Genomic DNA, 20,641 nt, shown 5'->3' with positions numbered 1-20,641 from the left:
GGTGAATTCTACCAAACATTCACAGGACATTTAATACCTATCTTTCTCAAAGTCTTCCAAAAATTTAAAGAAGAGAGAATACTTCAAACTCATTTTGTGAGACTAGAATTAACCTGACACTCAAACCAGACAAGAACACTACAAAAAGAATAAACAAATGAACAAAAGAAAGAAAGAAGAAAGGTAGAAAGAAAGAAGAAAGAAGAAAGAAAGAAAGAAAGAAAGAAAGAAGAAAAGGAAAGAAAAGAAAAGAAAAGAAAAGAAAAGAAAAGAAAAGAAAAGAAAAGAAGGAAAAGGAAAAAATTACAGGCCAATTTCCCTAATGAACAAGACACAAAAATCCTCAACAAAATATTAGCAGACCAAATTCAACAATACATTAAAGGATCAGATACCATGATCAAGTGGGATTTATTTCAGAGATGCAAGGATGGTTTAGTTTAGCATCCACTAATCAAACAACATGATATATCACACTAACAAAATGGATAAAGATCACACAATCATCTCAATAGATCCAGAAAAATGACTTGACAAAATTCAACATTCATTTATAATTAAAACTCTCAACAAAGTGAGTATGGAGGGAATGTACCTCAATATAATAAAGGCCATATATGACTAACCCACAGCTAACATAATATTCAACAGTGAAAAGCTGAAAGCTGCTAAGATCAAGAAAAAGACAGAGATGCCCATTCTCACCACTTTTATTCAACATAATATTGGAAGTCCTAGCTACAGCACTTAGACAAGAAAAAGAAATAAAAGGGAAGGGATCCAAATCAGAAAGAAAGAAGTAGGTATGCCTGGGTGGCTCAATGGTTGAGCATCTGCCTTTGGTCCTGGGATCGAGTCCCACTTCGGTCTCCCCGAGGGGATCCTGCCTCTCCCTCTGCCTATGTCTCTCCCCCTCTCTCTGTGTCTCTCTCGAATAAATAAATAAATATTCTTTTTTTTAAAAGAAAGGAGAATGTAAAACTCTATTTGCAGCTCACATGATACTATACATAGAAAACCCTAAAGACCACGAAAAGCTGTTAGAACCAATAAATGAATTCACTAAAGTTGCAGGAAACAAAATCAATATACAGAAATTTGTTGCATTTTTATACACCAAGAACAAACCATCACAAAGAGAAAGTAAGAAAACAATCCCATTTACAACTGCTTCAAAAAAAAATTCCTAGGAATAAATTTATCCAAGGAAGTGAAAGACATGTACACTAAAAACTATGAGACACTGATAAAGGAAATTGAAGAAGACACAAATAAGTGGAAAGATAGTCTGTGCTCATAGATTGGAAGAATTAACATTGTTAAAATGTTAATTCATACTACCCAAAGCAATCTGCAAATTCAACTCAATCTTTATCAAAATCCCAATGGCATTTTTCACAAAATTAGAACACATAATTCTAAAATTTGTATGGAACTGCAAAAAATCTTAAATAGTCAAAGCAATCCTGAGAAAGTAGAATAAAGCTGGAGGTATCGAGCTCCTGATTTCAGACTATACTACAAAGTTATAGTAACCAAGACAGTATTATATTGGCATAAAAACATATAGATCAATGGAAGAGGATAGAGAGCCCAGAAATAAACCCACACATAATATGATCAATTAATTTATGACAGAAGAGTCAAGAATATATAATGAGAAAGGGGAAGTCTTTTCAATAAATAATGTAAGGAAAACTGGGCAGCCACATGCAAAAGAATGAAACTAGACCTTACGCCATACCCAAAACTTAACTCAAAATGGATTAGGGACTTGAATGTAAGATCTGAAGCCATAAAATTCCTAGAAGAAAAAAAACGTAGGTAGTAAGCTCCTTGACATTGTTCTTAGCAATTTTTTTATCTGACTCTGAAAACAAGGGAAATAAAAGCAGAAATAAACAAACGGGACTAGATTAAGTTAAAAATCTTCTGCACAGTTAAGAAAACCATCCATAAAACAAAAAGGTAACCTGCTGAATGGGAGAAGATATTTACAAATCATAAATCTGATATAAGGGGTTAATATTCAAAATATGTAAAGAAGTCATACAACTTAACAAAAAACCAACAACCTGATATAAATAGGAGCAGGGGATATGAAAAGACATTTTTCCAAAGAAAACATACAGATGGCCAATAGATACATGAAAAGATGCTCAGCATCACCAATCATCAGGGAAATGCAAATCAAAACCACGATGAGAAACCACCTCATACATGTTAAAATGGCTATTATCAAAAAGACAAGAAATAACAAATGTTGGAGAAGATGTGGAGAAAAGGAAACACTTGTACATTGTTGGTGAGAATGTAAGTTTGTGGATCCACTATAGCAAACAGTATGAGGATTCTTCATATTAACAATAAAACTACCATATGATCCAGCTATTCCACTCCTGGGTATTTATTTGAAGAATACGAAACAGTAATTAAAAAAGATATATGCACCCCCCAATGTTTGTTGCAGCAATATTCACAATAGCCAAGATATGGGAACAACCTAAGTGTCTATGGAAAGATGAATGGATAATGATGCAGCATATATATATGATGGAATTCTACTCAGCCATAGAAAGAAGGAAATCTTGCTAGTTGCATCAACATGGCTGGACCTAGAGGGTATTATGCTAAGTGAAATAAGTCCAACAGTGAAAGACAAATACCATATGATTTCATTTACGTGTAGAATCTAAAAACCAAAACAAAGAAACACAGCAAAAATAAACTCATAAAGATTGGTGGTTACCAGAGGGGAATGGGGTTGGGAGGTGGGCAAAGTGGGTGAAAGGGCTCAATTGTATGGTGATAGATGGTAACTAGACTTAGGATGGTAATCATTTTATAGTGAATACAAATGGTGAATTATAATGTTATACCTTGAAACTTATACAATGTTATACACTGATTTTATGTCAATATAAAAAAATCAATTGGTCATATTTGTGTAGGTCTATTTCTGGACTCTTTTTTCTGTTCCATTGATCTATCCCTTGCTAATACATCACTGTCTTGATTACTGTAGTTTATGCCAATTCTTAAGGTCAGATAGTGTGATTCCTCCAATTTTGTTCTTTTTCAAAACTGTTTTAGTTATTGTAATTCCTTTGTTTTTCTATATAAGTTTTAGAATCAACTTGCCTATGTCTACATAACCTCCTGGTGAGAGTTTTAAAAATTTTTTATTTTGAAAAAAACTTTAGATTGATAGAAAATTTGCAAGAATGTTTTAATAAAATCCCATATAACCTTCACCTATATCTTCCTATTGAAAATATTCTACGTTTAATTTATCTTTAAATATGTCTATACATCTGTGTTTGTATTTGAAAGTACATTGCAGAGATCATAACCCTTTGCCCCTAAATACCTAAGCACATATTTTCTAAAAACAAAGACATTCTCTTCCTATATCACATCCACAGTGCTATTATCAAGTTTGGGGAATTTAATATTTATGCAAAAGTGTTATCTTATATACCTGCTGGGATTTTTATTTGAATTATGTTACATTTATAGATAAATTTAGGGAGAAATGACATCTTTATTATATTGAATTTTCCAATCCATGAACACAGTATGTCTCTAACTATTTAGGTCTTTAATTTTATGCATTAGTACTTTAGTTTTCAGCCTACAGATGCTGTACAGGTTTTTGTTAAACTTATTCATAAATCTTTCATTTCTGGAGAGGGCATTTAAATAGCATTGTCTTAAAATTTCTATTTTCTTATTTTTTTTCTTTTTAGAAGGGAGGGAAGGGCTCAGAGAGAGGGAGAAAGAGAATCTTAAGCAGGCTTCATGCCCAAGGCAGAGCCTGATATGGGGCTCGATCCCAGTGCCCTGAGATCATGACCTAAATCAAAATCAAGAGCCAACTGAGCCATCGAGGTGCCCCTTAAATTTCTATTTTCAACTGATTTCTACTAGTATATAGAAATTTTTTATCTTGTATCCTGTAGCTTGGCTAAACTCCTTTGCTAGTTCTTGAAGGTTTTTTTTTTTCTTTTTTAATAGGTTTCCTGGGGCACCTGGGTGGCTCAGTGGTTGAGCATCTGCCTTTGGCTTGGGTCATGATCCCTGGTCCTGAGATTGAGCCCCGTGTCAGGCTCCCCGTGGGGACCCTGCTTCTCCCTCTGCCTATGTCTCTGCCTCTCTCTCTGTAGCTCTCATGAATAAATAAATAAATAAAACCTTTTATAAAAAAAGATTTCCTTGGAATTTTCTACAGCCAATCATGTCATCTGTAAATTGGGCAGGTTATTTCCTTATTTTTCAATCTTTTTTTCTTCTTCTTCTCCCTGTCTTATTGCACTTGCTATGACTTTTAGTACAATGTTAAATACAAATGGTGAGAGTGGACATCCTTGTTTTGCTGCCATCTTAGGGAGAAAGCTTTCAGGCTTTCATAAAATATGATGTTAGCTGCAGTGTTTTTTATAGGTGCTCTGTATCAGGTTGAGGAAGTTTCCTTCTATTCCTAGTTTACTGAGAGGTTTTATCATGATTGAAATGGAAGTTTGTCAAATGCTTTCTCTACATCAGTTGATATGATCATGTGTTTTCCTTTGTTAACGTGGTAGTTTACATTGATTTTCAAATATTTTCACTTGCATTCCTGGGATAAAGCCCACTTGGCCATGATATATTATGCTTTGTATTGCTGGATTCAATTTGCTAGTATTTTATTGAGGATTTTTGCATTTATATTCATGAGGAATATTGGTCTATAGTTTTCTTTCTTGTACTGTCTTTGTCTAGTTTTGGTATCAAGGTCTGGCTTCATAAATGAATTGACAAGTGTTCCTTCCTCTTTTTTGTAAAAAGATTTTATATATTTATTCATGAGACACACACACACACACACACACACATACACACACACAGGTAGAGGGAGAAGCAGGCTCCACTCCAGGAGCTCAACACAGGATTCGATCCTGGGACTCCAGGATCACGCCCTGGACTGAAGGCAGATGCTCAACTGCTGAACCACTCAAGCATCCCTGTTATTTTCTCTTTTATTTTCTGGGAAAGATTGTGTAGAATCTGTGATATATCTTCTTTAAAATGTTTGGTAGAATTTGCCGTTGAAACCATCTGGGCCTGCAGTTTGCTGTTTTGGAAGGTCTCTAATTATACAAAATTAAATATTTAATTTAATTAATGGTTATGGATTATCTATTTTATCTTGTATGAGTTTTGGCTGTTTGTGGTTTTTGAGGAAGTCCCCAAACATCATTGTTAATTTGTCTATTTTTCTTTTCAGTTCTGTCTCCTTTGGCTTCATATATATTGAAGCTCTATTGTTAGGTGCATCTATATTTGCATAGTTATGTCTCCTTGGTAAACTGTCCCTTTTAACCCTGTTCCTGACTTAAAAACATAAATGTAAACTTGTACAGCCTCAAATTACTAATGAATACTAGCTTAAGCTAAAGATGGCCCAATATGAATCTAAGTGGGTCCTTTCTTCAAAACATCTTTGGTTCATCTTACTTGCTCACTTTCCCATATAGTAATAGCCAATATTTACTGTATACTCATTACGGAAAACTAAGTGCTTTACATGCGTATTTTATTTATCTTCATAAAGACTCCATTAAGACAGCAATTAATCTTATTTTGTAGATGAGGAGCCCAGGTTTAAAGAGGTTAAATAACTATCCGAGACCACAAAGCAAGCTTGTGGTGAGCAAGGGTTGAGAACTCAGATTGTTTTACTCCAGAGACTGCACCTTTAACCTAATTATTTTTCCCTTTAGTCAGTTATCAATTCCTGGCAGTTCTGTCTTCCAAACACCTTTCAAATTATTCTATTCCCCATGTCCATGCTACCACCCAGTCCAAGCCACCATTATCTCTCTCCTAGATGACCCTCAATGTCTTCTAAGTAGGCTCCCCACTTCTATTTAAGCCCTGATGCAGCTAGCATGCTAAATGCAAATCTGACTCTGTCACTGTACAACATATAACCAAGAACATAGCTGGCTTGTCAAAGAAGCATTTCTGTGGCTTTGTATTTACTTATTGGGTCTAAATTATCTGTAAATATGAGAACGTGTGGGAGTAAATGGTAATTTAATAATTCAGCATCTAATGTGGCTTCCTATGACTCTTAGGTGAAGACTCCTAAGGTCAGGTCTTGTAATCTTGGTTTCGAAGGCACTCTGTGGTGGAGGCTCCGGCCACCCCCTTGTTTTCTGCATTCCACCATACTGTTCTGTCAGTTCCTTCAACTCATTCTGCGCTCTAGCCTCTGGGCTTCTGTGCATGCTGTCCCTTTTACTTGGAAGAATCTTTCCTCAGCTCTTTCCTGGCTAGCTTCTATTCATCTTTTAGGCCTCAAAATAAATGTCACATGTTTTCAATATTTTGGAGTTCTCTTTGACTTCTTTCCCTTTCCAAAAGATCTCTCTCCCATTCATTCTCTTGTTCTATCTCCATTGCTCCTGTTATGGATTAAGGCTCGATCTCCCCTGGTCTGGACTGCAGTCTTTGTCTACTCTTTTTGCCTGCTGGTGTCTTTCCTTCTGGTCCATTTCCCATGCTACTGCAAGATTTTTTTTTTTTGAAAGCACGGTCATAATGATGTTTGCCTCTGAAACCTTCAGTATCTTCCCACTGCTGACAGGAAAAAGTGTACACATGCTATCCTGATGTGTAAGGCCCCCATGGACTATCCACATACAGCTTCCTAGCCTCATCTCTCACTATCTGCAGTGACATTGCTTATGCTCTAGCCCAGGATTTCTCAAAGTGTTGTCCCCATACCACTGTAGGTATGCTAGATGGTCTTGGGTGGTGTTTGGATGGAAAATTATCTTAATGTACAATGAATAAAATTGAATTTATGGTAGTAATATAAAATTTCTGTTAAAATACATTAATTTGGGGATGCCTGGGTAGCTCAGTCCGTTAAGCGTCCAACTCTTGGTTTTGGCTCAGATCATGATCTCCGGGTCCAGGGATGGAGCCCTGCCCCAGGCTCCATGCTGAGTGCAGATTCTGCTTGAGATTCTCTCTCCCCATCCCTCTGACCCTCCCACTTATGCTCCTCTCTTTGTCTCTCAAATAAATAGATGGATCTTTTCAAAAAATAAAATGTATTAATTTAGGTAACAACAATGAGTCAATTTGGAAAAAAATGTTAAGTCATAATAGCACAAGCAGTTCTCAGCTATGGAAAAAAAATAGAGGATGGGATGTGAATGGCTGAAATATAGGAAACAGAAGCCCAACTACCTTAGTCTACTTCCCATTCCCTTAACTCACCATGCAATTTCATATCTCTATACCTCTGGTGATGCTGTTCCTTTATTCTGAATACCCTCTTTCAACTTTCTGCCTATCAAAATTCTTTCAGCCTTCAAGGATTAGCTGAAATGATACCCTCTTGATGATATTTTTGGTGATTCTCTGCTCAGAATTAAGGATTCTCTTCTCCACACATGGCACATTACTTATGCTTCTATCTAGGCCTGTTTTCATTCTGCTGCTTGTGTACTTAGTACCTCATATGTCTGGCCCTCTCCCTATTAGACAGTAAGCTTCTTGAAAACAGCCTTTATCACAGTGCCAAGCACAGGGAGATGACTCCTGATAAATATTTGTTACATGAAATTATAACACATAGGGAAGTTTTGATTTCAAAATTCACCAAGCAGCAGATGAAAGCTAACAGGGACAAAAACCACTAATGCTCTTATTCCAACAAGGAAAGGCCTTCTGGGGATCCAAGGTGTACATGTGTGTATAAGGCTATAGGCAAGCAGTTCTTTTATTTTATTATATTTTTAGATTTTACTTAATTATTCATGAGAGACACACACACAGAGAGGCAGAGACATAGGCAAAGGGAGAAGTAGGTTCCATGCAGGAAGCCCGATGTGGGACTCATCCTGGGAATCTAGGATCATGCCCTGAGCTGAAGGCAGATGCTCAACCACTGAGCCACCCAGGCATCCTGGTAGATAATTTTATTATCCTCATTTTACATATGAAAAAAAGTTAGGCTCAGACTGGTCAAGCTTTAGGGAAAAAAAACTCCAAGCTTTAGGAAAAAAGTAGGTAGTGTTTGTTGAGTCTTTACTATGTGCCAGGAGCTGTATTAGGCACTTTCTGTGTGTTAACTCATATTAATACATGTAGAAAGGATAATTTCTTCATTCCAGGAACTCATATTCTATTGGGAAGATTGATACCATAAATACTAAATACATTCCACAGGGTGAAAACTATATACTCCGGGTTCAAGACTCATTTTATACCTAAGGACACCTCCAGCCTAAAAATGAAAGGTTGGAGAACCATTTACCATTCAAATGGTCCTCAAAAGAAAGCTGGGGTAGCAATCCTCATATCAGATAAATTAAAGTTGGGATCCCTGGGTGGCGCAGCGGTTTGGCGCCTGCCTTTGGCCCAGGGCGCGATCCTGGGGACCCGGGATCGAATCCCACGTCAGGCTCCCGGTGCATGGAGCCTGCTTCTCCCTCTGCCTGTGTCTCTGCCTCTCTCTCTCTCTCTCTCTGTATGACTATCATAAATAAATAATAAAAAAAAATTTAAGATAAATTAAAGTTTATCCCAAAGACTGTAGTTAGAGATGAAGAGGAACAATATATCATACTTAAAGGGTCTATCCAGCAAGAAGACCTAACAATCATGAATATTTATGCCCATAATGTGGGAGCTGCTAAGTATATCAATCAATTATTAACCAAAGTAAAGACATACTTAGATAATAATGCACTAATAGTAAGAGACTTCAACACGGCACGGTCTGCAAATGACAGATCTTCTAAGCACAGCATCACCAACGAAATAAGAGCTATAAATAATACACTGGACCAGATGGGTTTCACAGTTATATACAGAACTATGCATCCAAATGCAACTGAATACACATTCTTCTCAAGTGCACATGGAACTTTCTCCAGAATAGACCACTTACTGGGTCACAAATCAGGTCTCAACAGATACCAAAAGATTGGGATTGTCCCCTGCATATTTTCAGACCACAATCCTATGAAACTAGAACAAAAAGGAATTTGGAAGAAGCTAAAACACATGGAGATTAAAGAGCATCTTGCTAAAAGATAAATGGGTCAACAAGTAAATTAGAGAAAAATTAAAAAGATTCATGGAAACTAATAAAAATGAAGATACTCCATTCAAAAAATCTTTGGGATACAGCAAAAGTGGTCCTAAGATGGAAATATATTGCAATATAAACATCCCTGAAAAAATTGGAAAAAACTCAAATGCACAAGCTAACCTCACACCTAAAGGAACTGGAGAAAGAAAAGAAAAAAAAAACCTACACCAAGCAGAAGAAGAGAGATAATAAAGATTAGAGCAGAACTCAATGAAAAGAGACCAGAAGAACTGTAGAACATATCAAGAAAACCAGGAGTTGGTTCTTTGAAAGAATTAATAAGATAGGGGCAGCATGGGTGGCTCAGTGGTTTAGTGCTGCCTTCAGCCCAGGGCCTGATCCTGGAGACCTGGAATAAAGTTCCATGTCAGGCTCCCTGCATGGAGCCTGCTTCTCCCTCTGCTTGTGTCTCTGCCTCTCTCTCTCTCTCTCTCTCTCTCTCTGTGTGTGTGTGTCTCATGAATAAATAAATAAAATCTTTAAAAAAGGAATTAATAATATAGATAAACCATTAGACAGCCTTATTAAAAAGAAAAAAGACTAATAAAATCATGAATGAAAGAGGAGAGATCACAACCAATACCATGGAAATACAAATGATTTTAAAAACTTATTATGAGCAGCTATACACCAATAAATTAGACAATCTACAAGAAATGGACACATTTCTGGAAAACAAATTACCAAAACTGGAACAGGAAGAACTAGAAAACCTGAATAGGCCAATAACCAGGGAGGAAATTAAAGCAGTAATCAAAAACCTCCCAAGACACAAAAGTCCAGGGCCAGATGGCTTCCCAGGGGAATTCTATCAAATGTTTAAAGAAGAAACAATACCTATTCCACTAAAGCTGTTCCACTAAAGATATAAAGGGATGGAATACTTCCAAACTTAATCAATGAGGCTAGCATCACCTTAATTCCAAAACCAGACAAAGACCCCACCAAAAAGGAGAATTATAGACCAATATCCCTGATGAACACAGATGCAACAATTCTCAACAAGATACTAGCCAATAGGATCCAACAATACATTAAGATTATTCACCATGACCAAGTGGGATTTATCCCTGGGATGCAAGGCTGGTTCAATACATGTAAAGCAATCAACGTGTTAGATCATATCAACAAGAGAAAAACAAGAACCATATGACCCTCTCAATAGATGCAGAGAAAGCATTTGACAAAACACAGCATCCATTCCTGATCAAAACTCTTCAGAGTGTAGGGATAGAGGGAACTTTCCCCCGGCATCTTAAAAGCCATCTATTAAAAGCCCACAGCAAATATCATTCTCAATGGAGAAACACTGGGAGCCTTTCCCCTAAGATCAGTAACACGACAGGGATGTCCACTCTCACCACTGATATTCAACATAGGACTAGAAGTCCTAGACTCAGCAATCAGGCAACAAAAAGAAATAAAAGGTATTCAAATTGGCAAAGAAGAAGTCAAACTCTCCCTCTTCGCAGATGACATGATACTGTCCATAGAAAACCCAAAAGACTCCACCCCAAGATTGCTAGGACTCATACAGCAATTCGGCAGTGTGGCAGGATACAAACTCAATGGCCAGAAGTCAGTAGCATTTGTACACACTAACAATGAGACTGAAGAAAGAGAAATTAAGGAGTCAGTCCCATTTACAATGGCACCCAAAAGCATAAGATACCTAGGAATAAACCTAACCAAAGAGGTAAAGGATCTATACCCTAAAAACTAGAGAACACTTCTGAAAGAAATTGAGGAAGACACAAAGAGATGGAAAAATATTCCATGCTCATGGATTAGAAGAATTAATAGTGTGAAAATGTCAATGCTACTCAGGGCAATTTAAATGTTCAATGCAATCCCTATGAAAATACCAAGGGCGGGGGCGGGGGTGGCAGCCGGAGTGGCTCAGTGGTTTAGCGCCGCCTTCAGTCCAGGGCCTGATCCTGGAGACCTGGGATCAAGTCCCGCCAGGCTCCCTGCATAGAGCCTGCTTCTCCCTCTGGCTGTGTCTCTGCCTCTCTCTCTCTCTCTCTCTCTCTCTCTCTCTCTCTCTCTCTGTCTCTCATGAAAAAATAAATAAAATATTTAAAAAAGAAAATACCATGGACTTTCTTCAGAGAGTTGGAACAAATCATCTTAAGTTTTGTGTGGAATCAGAAAAGACCCTGAATAGCCAGGGGAATATTGAAAAAGAAAACCAGAGCTGGGGGGATCACAATGCCAGTTATCAGGTTGTAGTTCAAAGCTGTGATCATCAAGACAGTGTGGTACTGGCACAAAAACAGACACTAAGATCAATGGAACAGAACAGAGAACCCAGAAATGGGCCTTCAACTCTATGGTCAACTAATATTCAACAGAGCAGAAAACACTATCCACTGGAAAAAAAAGACAGTCTCTTCTATAAATGGTGCTGGGAAAATTGGACAGCCATGTGCAGAAGAATGAAACTGGACCATTCTCTTACACCATACACAAAGATAAACTCAAAATGGATGAAAGATCTCAATGTGAGACATGAATCCATCAAAATCCTAGAGGAGAAACACCCGCAACACCCTTTTTGAACTTGGCCACAGCAACTTCTTGCAAGATACATCTATGAAGGCAAGGGAAACAAAAGCAAAAATGAACTATTGGGACTTCATCAAGATAAAAAGCTTCTGCACAACAAAAGAAACAGTCAACAAAACTCAAAGACAACCTACTGAATGGGAGAAGACATTTACAAATGACATATCAGAAAAAAGGCTAGTATCCAAGATCTATAAAGAACTTCTTAAACTCCACACCCAAGAAACAAGCAATCCAATCATGAAATGGGCAAAAGACATGAACAGAAATTTCACCAAAGAAGACATAGACATGGCCAACATGCACATGAGGAAATGCTCTGCATCACTTGCCATCAGGGAAATACAAATCCAAACCACAAGGAGATACCACCTCACACCAGTCAGAATGGTGAAATTAACAAGACAGGACACAACAAATGTTGGAGAGGATGTGGAGAAAAGGGAATCCTCTTGCACTATTAGTGGGAATGTGAACTGGTACAGCCACTCTGGAAAACTGTGTGGAGGTTCCTCAAGGAGTTAAAAATAGAGCTACCCTACGACCCAGCAATTGCACTACTGGGGATTTACCCCAAAGATACAGATGCAGTGAAAAACCAAGACATCTGCACCCCGATGTTTCTAGCAGCAATGTCCACAATAGCCAAACTGTGGAAAGAGCCTCAGTGTCCACTGAAAGATGAATGAGTAAAGAAGATGTGGTCTCTATATACAATGGAATATTACTCAGCCATTAGAAACGACAAATACCCATCATTTGATTCTATCCAGAACTGGAGGGCATTATGCTGAGTGAAGTAAGTCAATTGGAGAAAGACAAACATTATATGGTTTCATTCATTCAGGGAATATAAAAAAAATAGTGAAGGAGATTAAAGGGGAAAGGAGAGAAAATGAGTGGGAAATATCAGAGAGGGTGACAAAACATGAGAGACTCCTAACTCTGAAAAACAAACAAGGGGAGGTGCGCAGGGGGATGGGGTGACTGGGTGATGGGCACTGAGGGGGTAACTTGATGGGATGAGCACTGGGTATTATACTATATGTTGGCAAATTGAACTCCAATAAAAAATACACAAAAAATACCGAGACACCTGCACCCTGATGTTTATAGGAGCAATGTCCACAATAGCCAAACTGTGGAAGGAGCCTCTATGTCCATCAACAGATAAATGGATAAAGAAGATGTGGTCTATGTATACAATGGAATATTACTCAGACATTAGAAGTGACAAATACCCACCATTTGCTTTGACGTGGATGGAACTGGAGGGTATTATGCTGAGTGAAGGACAAACAATATATGGTCTCATTCATTTGGGGAATACAAAAAATAGTGAAAGAGATTATAGGGGAAAGGAGAGAAAATGTGTGGGAAATATCAGAGAGGGTGACAGAACATGAAAGACTCCTAACTCTGGCAAACGAACAAGAGCTAGTGGAAGGGGAGGTGGGCAGGGAGATGGGGTGACTGGGTGATGGGCACTGAGGGGGGCACTTCACGGGATGAGCACTGGGGTGTTATGCTATATTTTGGCAAATCAAACTCCAATAAAAAATGAACAAAAAATATAGTCAGGGTTCAAATGTCATTCTGGGACCCCATGGGAACCCAGGCAAAAGACCATTCCTTATTACTGGGGAATCTAGAAAGGATTCTTCTAGAAGGTAAGATATAAGTTAAATTTTGGAAAGAGAGTAGGATTTTGACAGAAGGATTAGTGGAGAAAGGATCTTTCATGCATGAGGAAGAACTCAAAGACCTGTCGATGGAGTCCAAGGCCCATAACACCATAACAGGGAGGATAAAAAGCCATGGAGTAGGAGTGGAACTGGGAAGGAAGCTGGGGAGATTAGGCATGATACTAGAGGGAAGATAAAGCCAGTGAAAGTTCTTAAGCAGAGGAGCAGCATGACCATATCTGTGTATCAGGAAGATAATTTGCAATAACTGTGGTAGCAAGAGAAATTGTTGGCAGGGAATCAGCTAAGAGTTCCAGTAATTTAGATGAGATGAGAGGCAATGGGAACCTGAAGCAGGTTACTATTTCTCAACCGAATTTGAAAGATACTATGGAGGGAGAATTTTCAGAGTTTGGCAGTTGATTGGATGTAAGGGGTGAATGAATGATGCTTTAAAGGAGCCGGTGGGAATGCTAGGAATGTGTCATTGTCTCTTTTTGCCTAATAATCTAGGATCTAGTTACTTGTTATTCTTACTGAAGGTGCAATGAAATCAGAACCTAGGGTGCCTGTCTCAGAAGTGGTTGTCAGTCCTCTGTTGGCCAAACGGCAAGATTTGGCAGTGTCTTACAAGGTGGGGGGCTGGGCTCCAAGTAATGTCAATTTCTATAACAGAAAGGAAGAAAATGAACATCTGTTGAGGATATTTTTTGCTCTTTGGTCTTCAGTATGGTCTTTAGAGGGAGATACTATGCTCTGTTTCTACAATGGTGAGAGTGAATGACTTACTCATGAAGGTCACATAAAAAATAAAAGTGACTTACTTGCACAAGGTCACATAGCAAGCAAATGGCAGACCTGGCCCTTCTGACCCCCAAGACTATTTTCCATTTCATGTAGTATCAGAAGCCAGAGAAAGAAGGAAGGCTTACAAAAAAACAAAAAACAAAACAAACAAACAAACAAACAAAGAATGACCAGGAGAGAGGAAAAAGAACACGAGAGTTCTTAAGGTCTCTACTGAGGAAGAAGAAATCTAGAAGAATCATCAATTTAGTGTCAAGCCTGGTCTTGTGAGAACTATAATAACCATGACAAGACATGACTCCTGTTCTCATGGGGTTTATTGGATGGGGGCAAAGGATATAAGGGCTGCTACCTAACCTATTTTTACAAAGTGCTTTAGACTTTCAGAGGTGATGTAGTCGTGATGTAGTCTTGGGTTGTCTAGGAAATGTTGCAGGGAAGCCATGACTGAGCAATATCTCAAAGGAGGGTTTGTCCATGATTAGTTCAGCAAGAGTGATCAAAGCATCTTTCTAGTGGAGGGAATAGTCAGAGTAGAGATGAAGAAGTGGGAGAGTACCCTTTACATTTGTCTGTGAATAGACTGCCTAGAACACAAGCTTCATATAGAGGAAGTATAGGGGGATGAGCTGGTAAAAAGATTAGAGCCAGAGAGTAGAGGGGGGCCTTGAATGCCCAAGCTAATACATTTGTACTTCACTAAGTAGGCAGTGGGAAAACACTGACTATATTTGAGCAGGAGAAGGCTGTAATCAAAGATGTTTTCAGGGACGCCTGGGTGGCTCAGCAGTTGAGTGCCTGCCTTCAGCTCAGGGCGTGATCCTGGAGTCCTGGGATTGAGTCCCACATCGGGCTCCCTGCATGGAGCCTGCTTCTCTGTCTGCCTGTGTCTCTGCCTCTCTCTCTGTGTCTCTCATGAATAACTAAGACTCTACTGGGAGCAAGCAGTGGAATGGCTTGGAGAGGGTGGAGAGTAGAAGGTAGAGGACCATGAAAGAGGATATTGCAACAATTTAGGTAGATAGTGATACAAGCACAGAAAAGAAGAGACTGATGGAAAGCCATCCTCTAATGGAAGCTGGCCCTCAGGAGGACTGTCAGGGACATTGCGTAATTCTAAGGCTCATGAGTATTTGTATTTCACATCTCCCTCAAACTGTCTTTCCATTCCTCTCTTCTCATTTTTTTCCTCCTTCTTGTCCCTGTGCCTTTTTTAAATCTCCCCTTTTCCCTTATTTTGTCTCCCATTATTTTCAGTGATCCTCAGTAATCAGCCATGATTCTGAACATCATTTGAGAAGGAGAGGCATTGAGGGAGGCTCTGAGCAGGAAATGAAGGAAGGTGGGTGAGAAAGAGAAGAAGGAAGGAAATTAAGAAGAGAGGAAGAGGGCAGCCCCGGTGGTGCAGCAGTTTAGCGCCACCTGCAGCCCAGGGTGTGATCCTGGAGACCTGGGATCGAGTTCCGCGTCGGGCTCCCTGCGTGGAGCCTGCTTCTTCTCCCTCTGCCTGTGTCTCTGCCTCTGCCTCTCTCTCTCTCTCTCTGAATAAATAAATAAATCTTTAAAAAAAAGAGAAGGGAAGAAAGGGGGAGAGAGAGAGAGAGGAACACTTTTCTGTATGGAGCATTCACTGTAGGCCAAGCTGAGAGGATGGAGATACTGAGACTTAGAGGGGTCACAATACTTGCTGGAAGTCACACAGCTACTTATTAAAGTTTGACAAATTCCAGAATCCACGTCCTATTCACCATGTTTCACTATTTCTCTTCTCTGCCTTCCCCAATTCCCTCAACTTAGTGTAATATTTTTTCCCCTGACGCCTGAATATCACTTCACTGTGACTCTTTCTTTCACTTACTACACTGTTTTTTACATTGTAGTGACTTGTGTATGTGTCCAGCATGATGCATAAACTGTATACAATGGTGGAATTAATGGTTGCTTTGTCTTTGTAGCTAGATAGTTAGGAGTTGGTACTTGACTCATTGTAGTCTTTTTTAAAAAATATTATTTATTTATTTATTCATGGGAGACAGAGAGAGAGAGAGAGAGAGAGAAAGAGAGAGAGAGAGAGAGAGAAGCAGGCTCCACACAGGGAGCCCGATGTGGGACTCAATCCCGGGATTGATCCCGGGACTCCATCTCCAGGACTACGCCCTGGGCCAAAGGCAGGCACTAAACCGCTGAGCCATCCAGGGATCCCCCTGACTCATTGTAGTCTTGACAAGGACAGTCATTGTCTTGTAACTAGTATCTGCTCTACAACAATTGAACAGATTTGAATATTTTAGGCACCTCTGTGGGCATCTCACACTGTTAGATGCTACAGCTACCTTAGTAAACTCCAAGACCCAGGATTCATGTTTTAACTTCTAGTATAATCACTAAAATAATAGAAACAGGATGTATAACATCTAAACTAGTAGAGGAAGCCAAAAGGAATGATAAAGGTAATCAATTTAAAAAGTCAAGACAGGGCAGTACTGGTGGCACAGTAGTTTAGCGCCGCCTGCAGCCAGGGGTGTGATCCTGGAGATCTGGGATCGAGTCCCACGTCAGGCTCCCTGAATGGAGCCTGCTTCTCCCTCTGCCTGTGTCTCTGCCTCTGTGTCTCTCATGAATAAATAAAATAAAATCTTTTAAAAAAATAAAAAGTCAAGACAAATAGCCAACAAGTAAACAAGCATACGAAAAGATGCTCAACTCCACTAATCATTAGGAAAACACAAATCAAAATCACAAAGAGACATCATCACATTCATTAGGATGGTTCTTGTTTAAAGAACCCCAGAAAATAAAAAAAGTGTTGGAGGGAATGTGGAGAAATCGGACCCCTCATGCATTGTTGGTGGTAATGTAAAATGGCACAGCTGCTTGGAGAACAGTATAGCAGTTCCTCAAAAAAATTTAAAATGGAATTTCCATATGATCTAGCAATCCCCCTTCTGGGAATATATCCAAAAGGATTGAAAACAGGGGCAGCCCGGGTGGCTCAGCGGTTTAGCGCCACCTTCAGCCCAGGGTCTGATCTTGGAGACCCGGGATGGAGTCCCGTGTCGGGGCTCCCTGCATGGAGCCTGCTTCTCTCTCTCTCTCTCTCTCTCTCTCATGAATAAATAAATAAAATCTTTAAAAAAAAAGGAATTGAAAACAGGACCTCAAAGATATATTTGAACATCCATGTTTATAGAAGCATTATTTGCAATGAAGCATTATTTGCAATATCCACACAGTGGAATATTGTTCATCCTTAACAAGGAAGGAAATCCTGTCACATGATACAACACAGGTGAAACCTAAAGACATGGTAAATGAAATAAGTCAGTTGCAAAAGGACAAATAGTGCATAATTCTTCATATACTTCTAATACTTCATATACTTCTTCTAATACTTCATAATATGAAGTACCCAGAGTAGTCCAATTCAGAGATGGAAAGTAGAATGGTGTTTTCCAGGGGCTGGGGGAAGGGGAAATGGTGAGTTCTTATTTAATGGGTAGAGAGTTTCAGTTTTACAAGATGAAAAGAGTTCTGGAGGTGGATGATGGTGATGGTTGTACAACACTGGATGTATTTAATGCTGCTAGAACATACACTTAAAAATAGTTGATGTTATGTGTATTTTACCACAATGAAAAAAACGCAAAAATACAGGAGAAAGAAAACATTCACATTTATTATTAGTGTTTTCACTGAAGACACGTAAGTGACATCATTTGTCCCTAACATCCCTACTCCACACCTCCAGCTCTTCCAGGACGACTGGAAACTAGTAAAATGGGGGGCTGGGGTGGGCATTACTAGGAGACTAACCCTCACCTCTGAGCCCTTACATATTCAGTGATGGATATGCTCTTAATCCCCATCCCTGTCTAGAGACAGCATCCTTTGAGATGGGGAAAAGAAGAGAGAAAAAAATACTTTAAAACAAATAATTTTCTGGTTGAAAAATGAAAACATTTCATTGAAGAGAGCTCCCAGAAGAGCCAGAACATTTTGGGCACTTGTGTTTAAATACCACACAAAGGCTGGCATTTAAAAAAATAGTCAAAGTGTGGCAGACCCCACACTTAAAGGGATCAGCTTAAATAGTTCTTCTCTTGACCTCTTTACTCTCCTCTCTAAAACCTATCTTTTCCCACTCTCTCTGGGATCCAGACTTGAAATGGTGGCTGTCACCACAATGCCAACCAAGTCTTTTAGGACATTCCCCTGTCCCTCACTTTCTGAACTAAGGGCTGGAAGTTGTCAAAGGGGTCTGTTTGAGGAAGTTAAGATAAAGGCAAAGAGTGACAAGAAGAAAATATGAAAGACTAAAAACAAGTTTATAGAAAAATAGCTTTTTTCCCCCTTAATACAACTAGAGTCAGGCCACTTATAGACTAAGAGCTCAGCATGATTTGATTTCAATGAGGCTTAATACGTCATCATCTTTTGGGGGTCATGGACCCCACTGGCAATCTGGTGAAGCCCAGGGACCCCTTCTCTGAATAATATTTTAAATACACAAAATAAAATATACAGACTTACAAAGGAAATGAATCATATTATAACACAATTCTCAAAACATTACAAAAAATGTGATATAGTAACATGGGCTTCTTGGTTTATGCTTTAAATAACTAGACCTAATGGTAGTTCCAATAACTACTGGAATTTTGAGGTAGTCACAAGCATAAATGAAATTTCAAGATGCCTGCAACAACTGGCATATGAAATACAAACCTGTGATGTCTATTATTGACAAATTCACTGGTACTGCTAACGCTTCTGTGGTTTGTTGTCTACGTTCATTACTTCAATTCAAGGTTAGTGAAAATTAAGGTGACTTTTTCTATCCAAATTCAAAGCTGTCCCCCCACCCCACCTCAAGTTCTAGGTCTATAGGCCTTTGGTTAAGACCCTCTGTTCTAAGAGGTCATATAGCCTCCCATAGATTGGCATTGACTGCCTTCAGGATGACGTTTCTTCCCATACAGTTCTCAAGCTTGGTCCTGTAATTGGCTGCGCATGAAGTCCTAGTTTCTGGCTGGGAGAAGCTTAGAGCTCTCAACCCATTTGCCCAGCACTGATGATTGCCATGCCTTGAATCCACTGCACAATTGGCACTTTATTAAAATTCTATCTAATGAATCACTCAGGCAGCTCTCAGACTTTCCAGAATTTTCTCACCATAGTTTTATACTGGAAAATCACATTCTACCTATCTAGTAACACCAACTCTGCAAGTCATCACCACCTTTGCCCCCATCCCTGAATATGACTTTTCAGCTTAGTTCAGAGGAGGGTGGTCAGAGAGATGGGCTAAATGGGTGATGGGTATCAAGGAGAGCATTTGTTGCCATGAGTACTGGTGTTACATGTAAGTGATGAATCACTAAATTCTACTCCTGAAACTAATATTACACTATATGCTAACTAATGGGAATTTAAATAAAGACTTGAAAAGAAAAAAAGAGGGGGCAGTCCTGAGAAGACTGTGATGATCTTTAAACCAGAACAACCACAGACTCACTCATGGCCTTCATACCCCTCAGTTGGAAAGAGAGAAATCTAATGAACTCAATGGTAGCCCTCTCCCTAGGTGGGGAGGCATAGTCCTTTCCAGGGGAAGGGGACTGACCAGATAATCTCTTTAGAGCCTTCCTCATCTGGGGATCCCTGGCCTCTTTCTTGGTGTGTTCCCATGTACTCTCCAGCCCCTGGGATTCACTCACCCAAAAATATGTAGACTGGGATCCATTGCAAAACAGCCAGAGTTTGGAGGCATTCCTGAAGATCTAGTCTGAAGAGGAAGGCCATGGCTGTGGTGCCCTTCTATTGCAGCAAGAAGCCCAAACAGAAGGCCAGCACTTCTAAAGCTGAGCTGATTATAGGTGCTTTGCTCTAATCTCTTATCACTGAGTCCTTTTTGCTGCTGAAGGTTTCAGGTTTGACCGAACCTTTACTCCAGTCTTCCCTGTCGTCAGCCTTGGCCCTGCCCCAGCTTCCTACACACATCAGGTTTCAGATCATCCTATCTAATCTCTCTAACATATATCTTTTCTCCAGGTGTGCTCAATTGCAATGAGGCAGATATAGCCGTGGGGTGATTCTTGCTGTGTGTGGGGATGTCCCCGATAAATGAGTACTGAAAAAGAGAATGATTAAGGTCTCCGATAGGACCTCTGAAAAGCAACGTACTTCCCTGCTTAAGAAAGGAGACCTGGTGACTATATTTGGTTCTGCCTTAAGTGGCTGCTCTATGGCTCCTCTTGTCTTCTACTGAGAACTACCTAGTCAACTTGGGCCTTTTTCTACACTGCTTTCTAGACTTCCTGGATCTGTCCTGGTGCCTCTATTCCCAGAGGCTCTGTATCAGCAGCCAGATATCATATGATAGAGTGGGAGAAGCATTATAGAGAGAGCACACCTGGCTTCCAGGCCT

At 39.4% G+C, this 20,641-nt stretch overlaps 1 protein-coding gene across 1 annotated transcript in view; it reads right to left on the bottom strand.

Annotated features, from left to right (window-relative positions):
* Nucleotides 1-20,016, bottom strand: part of DGAT2L6 (diacylglycerol O-acyltransferase 2 like 6) — a 33,752-nt gene extending 13,736 nt beyond the window's left edge. Inside the window, exon 1 of the mRNA XM_025982836.1 lies at nucleotides 19,932-20,016. Coding sequence (XP_025838621.1) covers nucleotides 19,932-20,016 — 85 coding nt within the window. The remainder of the gene's footprint in view (nucleotides 1-19,931) is intronic.
* Nucleotides 20,017-20,641: the final 625 nt, after the last annotated feature.

Source organism: Vulpes vulpes, chromosome X, assembly GCF_048418805.1.
Source record: "Vulpes vulpes isolate BD-2025 chromosome X, VulVul3, whole genome shotgun sequence".
Lineage (NCBI taxonomy): Eukaryota > Metazoa > Chordata > Mammalia > Carnivora > Canidae > Vulpes > Vulpes vulpes.
This window is presented reverse-complemented; position numbering and strand designations above follow the sequence as displayed.